At 44.7% G+C, this 12,432-nt stretch overlaps 2 protein-coding genes across 2 annotated transcripts; one reads left to right on the top strand and one right to left on the bottom strand.

Annotated features, from left to right (window-relative positions):
• Nucleotides 1–54: 54 nt before the first annotated feature.
• Nucleotides 55–6,641, bottom strand: ncaldb (neurocalcin delta b). Its single transcript, XM_089023692.1, has 4 exons — nt 6,459–6,641; nt 2,907–3,339; nt 1,798–1,903; nt 55–1,666 (listed from the first exon to the last, which is right to left on the bottom strand). The coding sequence occupies exons 2-4, from the start codon at nt 3,282–3,284 to the stop codon at nt 1,572–1,574; spliced, it is 579 nt and encodes a 192-aa protein (XP_088879818.1). The 5' UTR covers nt 3,285–3,339; nt 6,459–6,641; the 3' UTR covers nt 55–1,571.
• A 4,233-nt stretch (nt 6,642–10,874) lies between these two features.
• LOC148882894 (uncharacterized) lies at nt 10,875–12,332 on the top strand (the record flags this gene model as incomplete). Its single annotated transcript, XM_089023694.1, is given in 5 exon segments — nt 10,875–11,403; nt 11,462–11,633; nt 11,699–11,877; nt 12,005–12,101; nt 12,167–12,332. Coding segments are annotated over 5 exon segments (1,131 nt in total), but the record flags the coding sequence as incomplete, so codon positions are not given.
• Between the last annotated feature and the right edge of the window lie 100 nt (nt 12,333–12,432).

Genomic DNA, 12,432 nt, shown 5'->3' with positions numbered 1-12,432 from the left:
AGAATGGACATCCGAGACAGATGTTAACAATATCAAATCTAACCCCCCCCCCCTCACACACACACACACACACACACACACAGACACACAAATATGACAGTAACATCCTTTTTCTTCCACTGGTAATAAATGTACAGCATACATGATACAATACTGTGTGTGTGTGCGTGTGAGAGAGAGAGAATATATGCACATAATATATTCTCTTTTTCTCACACACACTCACACAAACTTCTATCTTTGGCACTTTGTCCACGGGATGCTCATAGAAGTGGGATAAAGAATTACCCGAGGGCCTGTTTCGCCATCTTTGTCTTTTTTTTTTTGTTTCGTCACCCCCTTATATATACTCAAACATACACACACACAAAGCTACAAACGTGTACAGTATCTTCACACTACCTGGGATTAAAAGAAAGAATTCTCAAGTGAAATTGAAATTTGGTGCATCTTTAAAGCAAAACAAACACACCAAAAAACATCAATAAAAAAATGGTGTCCGAGCGGCCATGATGGGGAAGGTTACTTTACACGACGCCATTTTGTGACGTGACTACAATATCATCCCGATCGAGTATCAGTAGATGACATCTTTTTTTGCCCCTTCGAGTAAAAGAAAAACAGCACATTGCAATCAATAAAACTTCTTTTGAAAGAGGAAAAGCAGTCAAAAAAAAGAATGCAACACAGTAACCATCCTTATCATGCAATTGTGTTTTTGTGTAGGTATGTGTTGAATTTGGGAGGGAAAAAAACCCTCAAAATGATTCTCACCTTGGCTAAGAATTGAATCGATGGATACTTTGAAAATATATTTGGCCAAAATAAATGTAATTATTTTGAAAATGACCAAAAAAAATGTTTGGAAAAACTTAGTTGAAACGGTTGCATTTTTATTTCGTACAAATACATTAGCATAAAATATATTTAAACTGGAAAATAATTTTACTAGTTGACAAAAAAAACAATAAGTATTGACTATAACATTTCATTTTGAGTTCAAGTGATATTTCTCTTAAATTAATTACAATACAATTCTTTACAAATTTAAATAAATGTATCTAACAAAATGTATTTATGTTCACAAGTCAGACTGGACCGGACAATTAAAAAAAAAAAACTCCATCTTTTTTTGCACCAGCAACGGCAAGCTCCATGTAGCGCATTTTGTTACAAATTCTATAAAGAAAATAAACCACAGAAGAACAAAATATTTTGGGTAAATATATCTTTTTATCTTTGAATATCCGGCCAGCGTGAGGCTCGTTTGGGGCTCGACTGTAACGTTCTTCCTTCAACAATTCAAATCATTTAAAAATAAAAACAAAGAAACAATTTGCAAGATTCACTTCCAGTATTTGTCGTTCACTGAGTCTTTTCAACACAAAAAGCACAGCAGCAAACATGACTTCAGTGCACTTCCGTACCTTCTCTATTCACTTTTTTTACACGTCCTGCGTGTACGGCAATACAGTTCTTCAAAGGTGTCCTTTCATATGATATTGATCATTTTTTCAAGGGTTAACTAACAAAAAAAAATGAGGTGAGAGGACCAGAAGCGAGCCGACCGTCTACTGGCCGGCGCTGCTCGGGTCGCACTGCAGCAGCCGAACGATGGACGGGTCGTTCCTGGCGCCTTCCACAAACTCTTCCAGGGACAACTTACCTGAATAAAACAAACAAACAAAAAAATAGCCTTAAATGATGAAGCAACTATTTAACAATAATCATTTTGAGAAAAAAAACTCCAGCTGTCTTTTCCAGGGGTTAAACTAAATGAAGCAGGGAAGGGCTCACCATCTTGATTCGTGTCCATTTGCCTGAAGATCTTTTCTGTGCGCTTCTCAGGCGTCGACTCGTCCTCCGGCATCTTCATCACCGAAGAGACCATCTTGTAAATGGCCTGTGATGGAAGAAACGTTTGAGAAACGACTTCATGGTCACTGCAATACTTGACGGAAATCGCCAGAGGGCGCGGTTGCCGCTACTTTGCGGTGTGGTAAGCGCATTCGAGCAAGATGGCCACGTTATTTTTCGGAGTGACGTCAGCTGCGTGCAGATACCCCGGTGAGTCGTTGACTTTTATTTTCCGTCACATCTTGATCGAGTCGCGAGTTTTTATCCGCCCAAACTTGTTTGGCGCACCTGGCTCCAATGGCAATCTGGATCGTCATCAAAATGAAGATAAAACGCCTCCAATCAAATCGTCGAGAGAAACAAACGACAAGCACGGCGGTGGGCAACACGCAGGTGTTGATTCGCTGCGTGGCGCCTACATCTGTTCAATTATTGCGTGCATGGAAATTTTGATTTTGAGCATACAGGCGTGTTTAGAACCGAAACCGACGACAGGTGTATTGAGAAGTACGTAACTGACGAAGAAGTCCGACTCATTTGTGTCGAAAATGCGGCGCAACCGAATACTGGTGTATTCGAAGTACGCAACCAACGAAGAAGAAGTCCGACTCATTCGTGACGAAAATGCGGTGTCACTTTGTTCAAATAAATGAGGAAAAAAATACAATAGATCTCTCATTATAAAGTTTAAAGTCAAAGTCATCTTTATCGCGTCAAAGATTAAAAAAGCAATGCAGAGAGATTTTTTTTTAATATACCAACGAACCTTTGCGAGCTAAATAAATAAAATGACTGCTTAGCGAGCATTAGTTGACTGTAGTGCTGAGTTGATAATAATAATAATCATAATAATAATAATAATAATAATTTTCATTTGTAAGTGCCTTTCAAAACTCTCAATGTCATTTTACAGTCACAGGTTAGGTTTTTCTGTGGGTCTGACAGGAAGCGGTTTTGGTGAAGGGAACAAAATAAAGAAACCAAAATACGAATGCAGTCCACCACAGGACCGCCGGACACATCCTCCAGCAAACAGCGCAAAGACTCACCGTGACTATCTCCAGCATCTCGGCCTTGCTGATGTAGCCGTTGCCGTCCAGGTCGTACATGCTGAAGGCCCACTTGAGCTTCTGGTCCAGGCGACCGCGGGACGTGACGCTCAGCGCGATGATGAACTCCCGGAAGTCGATGGTGCCATCTCCGTTGGCGTCAAACGTGCGGAAGACGTGCTCGGCGAACTTGGAGGCGTCGCCGTACGGGAAGAAGTTGCCGTAGATCTTTTTGAACTCCTCCATGGAAAGGGCGCCGCTGGGGCAATCCCGCAGGAAACCCTTGTACCACTCGGTGATCTCGTACTCTGTGAAGTCGGTGTTGTCCATCAGATCCTGCATGACGTCAGGACGGAGCTTGCTGTTCTGCTTCCCCATGGCTGGTGTCAAAAGTGACGCTGCGTCGCGGGGGGGCGGTGGTGCTTTCAAGCGGCTGGAGAGAATGCAAAAGTCACATCAGTGTGGAATAAGAGATCATTGGTTGATTGCCTCTTTAAAAAAGTGGCTGTTTAGTCTTTGTAGTTTTGCTGTCAGGCTCAGTGATGTGGAGAAAACGGCAGCTGCAGCCATCATCCCCCAAAGGACCCGAGACCACCAAAGCTAGCACGCGGAGGCTAACGCAAGTCTGGATTAAGCGCCTTTGCCCCCCAAGTGGAATTGTACATTCCAAAAGAAGAAGTCACCAAACGGCCAGAGTCACTCCACATCCCTCCAAGCAGACGGCAAAAGTAACCAGGCTATTTCTGCCCACCCCCCCCCGCTAAGACTCTTACCCGCGCTCGCGGGACAAGCTGGACCTTGTTACATAAGTGCGGCTTTGCGCAGACGGACACCCGCGACGCTCACATGGCCGAGGCATGTCCCGCTCACGCCTCGCGCCCCTTGAGGTTGAAGGTGCGACGCCGTGTCGGCCGAACGAGCGCAAGTCGTTCATTTGGACTTTTTCTGCCTCAAAAAAGTGCAAAATGTCCGATTTCTCCGCGATGGCCTAAAATCAACCAAATCGTTGCTTGAGATGAGTGCTGTTTTGTTTTTTTTTTCCCCAAGATGGCGGCGCGTGAATGCGCAGCGGCTCCCCTCTCCCGGCAAATTGGCATTTTCGTGTTTATTATGTTTGTTAAAGTCATTATAAGTGCCTTGCACGCTGAGTCCGAGAGGACAGTAATTTCATCTGTGCTGTATGTCATGCATATTAGTATATTGGACAATAAAGCTGACTTTTTTGACTTTGAAAGTCACCCCGATCAGGAGAAACTCCCCAAACCTCACCTGGGAAAAAAAGAAAAACCTTGAGAAGGCCCTGCAGGTGGGAGGAAACCCAACTAACCCCCCCCCCCCCCCCTCTTAAGTAGCAAAGCTGCGTTCTGTGGACTTTGCGTCTTGCCTTGAGCATCTTGTCTCCCGCTTACATCATGAGCAGGAGTCTTCCATTTATATCCTGCAGGTAAAGCCGAACCAAAGAACGCCACAGTTAATCCAGTCCCCCACCCCCCAATTATCAGTGTTGTGGCATTTGTGTTGTGCGGGGTGGGGTGAGGGATCCTCGCAAACAGAGACAAACAAACAGAGAGAGAGTTGTTCATGTGAAGCGCTTTGTTAAAGTGCTATAAAAATCAATCTGTATTGGAAACTTATCCTGTGACTGTAAAGTGTCCTTGAGAGTTTTGAAAGGTGCTTATAAATGACATTTATTATTATTATTATTATTATTATTATTATTATTATTATCACAAGTGATAAGGAGAAAGGAACGTCAGCGCAGAGCGCCGATGCGTATGTGGAACGGTCGCGGCTTGGAATTGAAGCGGATTTATGTGGGACAGGAGATGTGAGACAATCTCTTTTCATCAATGGATGCTGCAGCTGCGTGTTTGCTTTCAAAATTTAGCTTGTAGTCGGCATGCACGTTCCACCATGATGTCCCTGATCCACTGGTGAAAAGATGCTTTGATCCTCTCCTCTTTCATCTAGAACTGCTTAGTGTAACAAAGACGGTACAGAAAGTGCTTAAGAAGGAATGACTATGTGTCTTTGTGTTGTCATATTGTCTTTATGTTGTCATATTATTTATGTCGTTTTTTTTTTTGTTCTTTTGACTTCAAGACGGCGCCGCTAGAGCGGCTGCCTTTACAGCAGCTCATGTATTTTGTGTTTCAACTTTCATTCCTTTTATCACTTTACTGCTGTGAAATGTAAATTTCTCCACTGCGAGACTAATAAAGGCAAATCCAATTATTATTATTGTTATTATTATTATTATTATTGTATTGTATGATGAGGCCCAAAACTGGCGAGCAGGCTGTCAATGGCGGCGGCAAACTGCCGGCGAGGAGCACAAAGAGGGCACTGTTGCTTTGAAACTGAGAGTGGGCCGGCATCAGCCGGCCTAGAGGCCCACCCGGATTCCAGGAATCTGGGACAGGATGAGTACCAGTAAGTGGCCCGTGACTAAAAAAACGCTAGTTGGCCCACATGACACAAACGGAACCCGTGCTCACATTTAGCAAGTTTCGCCATCATCAAGTCTTCAGAGGGACCCTGACAAAAAAAGTTGCTGGGGGGACGGGGGTCTCTACCCGTACCATCGTTTTCCTGTTTCATCCGTGTGTGTATGTGTTTTGGTTTTATTTTCACTTCTGGGCGATGATTTCAGGTTTTGCAACACTGTCATCAGCTCCACTTCCTGTAAGCTTCAGTGGCCTTGATATTGGAAAATTATTTTGAACTGAAAACATTTGAACCAAATGTCCATTTTAATGGATGATTCTTGTTGGAGTGCAATTTAGTCGTTTCAGCATCATCCTAACAGAGGTTGCAGGTACGCCAGGACCTTTTGGCACAAGGGGTCAAGGTCCATTTCTCCCTCCCAAACACATTAGACCCAATCGCTCGCGTTCACGCCAACATAGAGTTTCGTCTACTCTACAGCGAATGTGCACGTTTGCATGTTTTGGGAACGTGGCGGGGAGGTTAGACTGGTGGGAAAAAACGGATGCTAGGGTGCAAACTCGGTCTGGAGCCAAGATATAAAACCCAGAACCTAAAAACTGAAAGATACGTGTGTTAACCACTACGGTGTTCGGTGTTTTGTCAAATACTCGACCTTTGGTGAAAAAAAACACCGTCGTGATTATGGAAATGTTTTGAGAGATTTTACACAAGTAGAAGTCATAACTTGACAGCGCGATCAGAACACGGACCTTACAGGTTTTGTGCAAGCATCCGTCGTCCTTTTGGAAGTTGGACCCAGTGAATGAAAATACGCAAGACTTGAAAGCATGTTGCATTTAGACTTGTGTTTTCTCTATCCGACTATGTTAGATCAAAATTCTTATTCACCAGGGCGGAAAAACACTTCCCTTTGGGGTCTTCATAAATAGTAAGAGAGGAGCAGCAGTCTCATCCGATTAGGCAAAGAATATTTCTTGCGAAATGAAATGAATTAACTTGATCAAACTTCGTATCATCGATCTGTTTCAGTAGCTGTGTAATAACAAAACTATCGGAACATACCAAAGTGCCTCGAAGACGGGGGAGAAGGGTAAAACTTACCTCGCGTTCAAGTCACTTTGTGGAAGGGCTTCCGAAAAAAAAAAGGTTTTAGTGACCCATAACAAAGTGAGTGAAATAAAAGAAGTTTCCGAGGCGACAGGGAAACTGGCGGTTCGCCGAATGCGGCTCGGTCCAAACTCTTGCTCTGGTCGATTGCTAGTGACTGAACGAACACACCGCAAACAGAGCAGGCTACCAGACAAGACGTCAAAGACCGAGCGTCACGTGGGCAGGAGCCCGCCAATGAGAAGCCCCATTGAGCTGTCAACGCAAAACCCGGCAGTTCATTTATCGATCGATCAAATGATAATAGATTCGTTTGAATGGAGAATGTTTCGAAGTTTATACGTACAATTTTTCGAACATTTCGCACTGCTAATCAAGTACAAGAAATAATCTGATGGATCGACGAATGATTAGATAGGTAGCGCCACACATTATTTCGTAAATAATATTTTTCCGGGTAATTTTGCATGGTTTCCAACCAATCTCCCTTTGATAGTTTTCATTATTGCGTGATTTTAATTATTTTGGAGTAATGTTGGAGGATTGCATGACAACGTACGTGTAAGGAGCTGCAAATAACCAGCCTCCTCGGTACGTACATGTGTCCTCATGCAAGCACATTTGCAGCCATGCTTCGCCTTGGCTATAAGATGATTAGCAGGACACAAAGCCACCGGGGATTATTCAGCTGCTGTTCTCTGTCGTCTTTTCTTAATGGCCTTAGGATACACCATTAGAAACGGCCCGCTCTCCCTTTTGCTGAGTCAGTTCGCCGACCCGACTCAGCGTGCTGATTCATTGAATGCTGGTTTGGAATGAGTCATGCTCTTTGCCTTCCAAAAGTATTTTCCCAGAAGGTCACTCCACTCGACCAGGTCAAACAAAAACAATCACAACATCAACAGGTGTCCGAATTATTGTGATTATTGAGCTATCTGAGACAAATTTACGCACTATATTGTACAATCTGTGTCATCAGTCATTTTGAAGGCTAAAAAAGTGTACTTTGAATCAGAAGCAAAGACAATGGCCATTGTGAGTGTAATAAGACCCCCACCCCCCCATGGCCTTCGGATTTCTTGTTTAGGTCCCGGAAATGATGAGTTGGTTGATGGATGAACGGATGGGTGGTCTTCACTTGTCGGATTTGTTGTCTCGTATCATTCCAAGCAATAATCTGCTCAATCTATGGTATGAATCATCTAATCCGCCCTCCAAATGCATCCATTAAAATGACATAACGCCATCCACAATGAACGCCAGTTGCGTCGCGTTCCCGCAGTCGTTTGACAATGTAAAGATGGTGTGACCTTCAACCGCATAATCCGCCGGGCTGCTGGGGAGCAGCGGCCTTGGACTAAGAGCTTTGCGTCACATTGATCTGACCGGCTGTCCAGCAAAGCGAAACCCGGCACTCAACCGCCGCTAACGACCACCACCGCCGCCGCTGGTGGTAAGGAAGGATGTAAAAATACTCGCTTTATTGCCATCAAGCCCATTTAGCTGCGGCGATGAATGTATATGTTCGTCGTAACCATTTCCGATAAAATGGCCGCCAGCTCCTCAGGACAAATTGCGTACATGTATTACAGTTTAAATACGACAATTACAAATATGTGCGGATGAAAAAAAAAACGATTTTGGGAGACGTGAAACAAGTAACCAACTGGAGGGGGATGCCACATCACTTCTGAAAACATTCTGCCAGCCAATGTTACCCGCAGAAGGCAATTGTCGTGCATTTACAAAATGGCGGCTTAGCTTCCTTTTACAGCACAGGTATCAAAGTCAAGGCCTGGGGGACAAATCTGGCCTGCGACATCATTTTATTCGACCTGTGAAAGCCAATTAAACTTGTGAAATTCCATGCTCATCTACAGAGCTAGCTAGCTAGCTAGCGAACGAGCTAGCTAGCAATAAAGCTAACTAGCGAGAGAGCTAACTAGCGCTCCTATTGAGCTGGCTGGCTAATCCCTTATAATACATGTGTCAAAGTTTGCTCTTTATTTTCATTTTTTTCCTGTACTTGTTTTATAAACTCAACAACAAAAGTGGAGTGCATACTTTAACTTTTGGCAGTCTTTATTTTTCAATGGAGAATCTGTTCTTCTATTCTTCTATTACAGTGGCGTCAGTGACGCCGAATGGCATGATTGCGGGGCCCAAGCGATGCATCCAGCCTTGACAAAAAGGTTTGTAGAAATTGTTTCATTAATTAGTTTGTCGACAGCGAATGTGGAGAGGCGGCAGCGGCCCCCATGGCGGCGCACGGGCAGCATGATTAGGTAACAGCGGCATTCAAGAGGCGGCTGATCTGAAAAGTAGGAGACGAGCCACCGATTATCTCTTACCTAACCTCTCTGCGTCAACCCTGGAGCGCCTCCAATGGTTCCCGTTCGGCGCCGTTCGCTGAGTGGACGTTTCATTCATCAGATTGTCCAAGTCAATGCCCGAAATCCCGTTCTTCTTTGCCGCCGTGCGGTGTTTGAGGCCTCCTGACCTGTTACCTCACGGCATCAGTCGCTCCCGCGTCACCTTTGGCGGCTTGAACACCCAAAGCTTGACCAGATTACGGGTGACTTTCTTCTCAAGTGGGCACATGGCGAGCAATGGCTTGTCGGGCTTGATGGCGGCGGCCCGTTAAGATGGATGGCAGGTGCCTCGGCATGTGTTTTGAAGCCAATGAATCAACACTTGTTAAAGGTGACGTTGACACGTGTGCAAACAATCACTGAAGAATTGTTTTGAAAGGTTGAAGAGCTGAAAACAAAACACAGAGGCAGACCATTTTGAAGTGGAATCGACGTCTGTGTAGGCTCTGTCGTACAGCACAACTATAGTTCGCTTACGAAGCTCTTTGGATGAGGAGCAAAACGTCAGACGCCTTCAAAGAAGTACAGATGATAGCTGAAAAAAATTTTGTAATCAACGCAATTGAGTCAATCATGAATATTCTAGTTGAGATCCCGAAGCAGACAAAATCCACATTTTGCGTCCCGCCCAGCCGAGCGGCGCGCTCCAATGAAAATGATTCTCCAGCCCTGAAATATGATGATGTCATCTGGAGATGATGAATTAACTTTGGAGCTTCCATTCCAAGCGTCCGCAGAGCGAAAAGCCAAAGGCGTGGACGACTTCTCAAGTAAAGAGCAGGCATCGGCATCCATGGTAAGGCGCCGCTTTGCCAATCTTTCTTTTATTTTCTTTTTTTTAAGAACTCCATCAGGGTGCGGTTGGTGAATTACGATGCAAATGTGATCAAACATTATTTTTAATTTGTTGAACGACAACACATTCATTTGTGAATAAAAATGGCATGTTTTTTTTTTAATCAAACTTGATGGCTAAATTCATCTTTTTTCTTCACGAAAAAACAAGACAAAACATATTTGGGTGCCTAAGCCGGTGGATCAAAATCCAGCACCTTTAACCGGGGCTCGCCCACCATCTGATGTTTGACATTGCTGGTAACTGTACAACTTTTGCACCTCACATTCCACTACTTATATTGTATCTTTGCAAGACAGGGATCAAAAATCTTTTTTATTCATTGAAGGTGCACCTTATAGTCCGGTGCACCTTCTACAGTGATATCTTGGTTTACAAACTTAATTGGTTCCCAGACAGAGAGTGTAAGACGAAAAGTGTGTATCCCAAAAATTAATTTCCCATAGGAAACCATTAAAATGAGAATAATCCGTTCCCAGGTCCCCATAAAAAAATTCTACTTTCTAGTTTATAAGCCTTAAAACTACACAAAAGATACCTTATTTTATGTATCATAAATGTGCTATTGTATTATAATTAAAGAACTGAACTGTACTGTAAAAGTAAAGTTGTTTTATTAACCTTTGTGATGGTCGTTGATGGCTTGATGGAATGGAGTAGGCGGTGTCATCAGCATTAAAACCTTGATGAGGAACTTCTTCTTTCACCATCTTGAGGAATGATCCCTTGTAGGTGGTTTCTCTGCGATAATTTTACCTTGTTCCTCATCAAATTTGTTCTGTTCAGCTGGGTTGATAGCTTTTCGCATCAAGTGTACAGATGGCTTGTGCGGGTTATTTGTGGAGCCTGATTGATGGGATATTTTAACCTTGCAGTCTACACTCTGTTATCAAAGTTTAAACAAGTCCAAATTTTACTGTTTTCTATCCATTTTCTCTTTTTAATGTTTAATCCCCCCCTCACTGCTGCGTTCTTGACCAATCACGTGGCTTTAACCAAAGACTGGGGGCGGGGAATAGAGGACAAAAAAAAAGTCGGCTGCCATTTTCTTTTTTGTAGAACGGGCTTGTTCGCCAACGACACATCACTCATTGTGGCGCTCCGTGTGTATCCCGAAAAATAGTTTGTATGCCAAAGTAAAATTTTCATAAATTTAACGTTCGTAAACCGAAAAGATCGTAAGCGAAGGGGTTCGTAAACCGAGGTAATCACTGTATATGGAAAAGGTTTGAAAAGACACTATTCATTGGTGGTGCGCCTTACACTCCGGTGCGCCTTAAACGCCGCAAAATCTGTTTATTTGTCCCGTCAGCCTTTCTCCTCCTCCTCCAGGCGACTGATGGTGGCAAACCATGGGCTCTGATCTCCGATGTGGGCGAGCAAGCCATCCTGGAGCAGGCCATGGACATATTGAGGCAGCACTTCCGGATCTTCCGCCAACGGGACCTCCTGAGCGAGCCGGCGACGCGAGGACCCGAGATCCAGGTCCTGTTTGTGTGGCGGAAGCTCCCGAAGGTCACGCCGGAGCTGTTGGCCTTGCTCCCGACACTCAAGGTGATCGCCAGCGGAGGGGCGGGATACGACCACCTGGACTTGCCCTACCTCGCCCGCTTAGGGGTGAAGGTGGCCAACACGCCCGGCGTAGTCAACGAGTGCACGGCGGACATGGCCATGGGGCTCCTGCTCGCCTCTGCGTGCAACATCGTCCAAGGTGATGACCCGACGACGACGCGTTTGCTTTCCATTTTACATCACCCGACTCCTTTCAGGTCACTAGATGATGATGGACCCCAAGACGCCGATCTTGCCGCAGTGGCTGGGCAGCGTCGACGTCTCTGGGTCCACTCTGGGGATCATCGGAATGGGAAATATCGGATGCAAAATTGCTGAGCGGGCCAAAGGATTTGATATGAAGATTCTGTATTACAACAGAAACCGAAGGTAAAAAACACGGAAATTCATGGTCGACGATGTTCATCCAGTTTTTGAGCGGATCACGTCTCCAGAACCATTGAGGAGGAGGAAACGTTGGAGGCCAGCTACTGCAAGAACAAAGCCGAGCTCCTGGGCCGTTCCGACTTTGTGATCCTATCTGTGTGCCTAACACCCGAGACCACTGGCCTCATCGGCGCTGCAGAACTGGCCCTCATGAAGCCCACCGCCACGCTCATCAACATCAGCAGGGGTAGCTTTGGAACCCCCACGGATTTGTTTGCTTCTTCCTTGTATCCCCAACATGGAACTCTTGATCACCGTATATGCATCAAATACCAAACCAATCCTGTTTTATGAAGATGCCCTTGTTTGTTCAGGTCCGGTGGTGGACCAGGACGCCTTGGTTCAGGCTTTGCAAGGCGGGACCATCCGAGCTGCTGCCTTGGATGTGACGTATCCTGAACCTCTGCCAAGGTTGCCATATCTCCAAATCAAGTTCTCAAAGCCTTTTGTGAAATCCTGTTTTCCATTGGATCCAGGGATCATCCTCTCCTCGCCGTTCCCAACGTGCTGATCACCCCTCACTTTGGCACCAGTACGATCGCTACCATGAGAAAGATGTTGCAGAAGATGGTCGACAACGCCCTGGCTGCCATGAAAGGAGAATCCATGCCTGATGAGTTGAAATGTTGAAATTGTTAATTAGCTGGCAATTCTGCCAAGCTGTTGTTGACACAGCATGAGTCAGACTTAATCTTAGTTTTATTCCCTGGTGCTTTCTACTTTATTTTCTGTATATGATAGT

This window comes from Hippocampus bargibanti, linkage group LG20 (genome assembly GCF_051943395.1).
Source record: "Hippocampus bargibanti isolate YZ-2025 linkage group LG20, ASM5194339v1, whole genome shotgun sequence".
Lineage (NCBI taxonomy): Eukaryota > Metazoa > Chordata > Actinopteri > Syngnathiformes > Syngnathidae > Hippocampus > Hippocampus bargibanti.
This window is presented reverse-complemented; position numbering and strand designations above follow the sequence as displayed.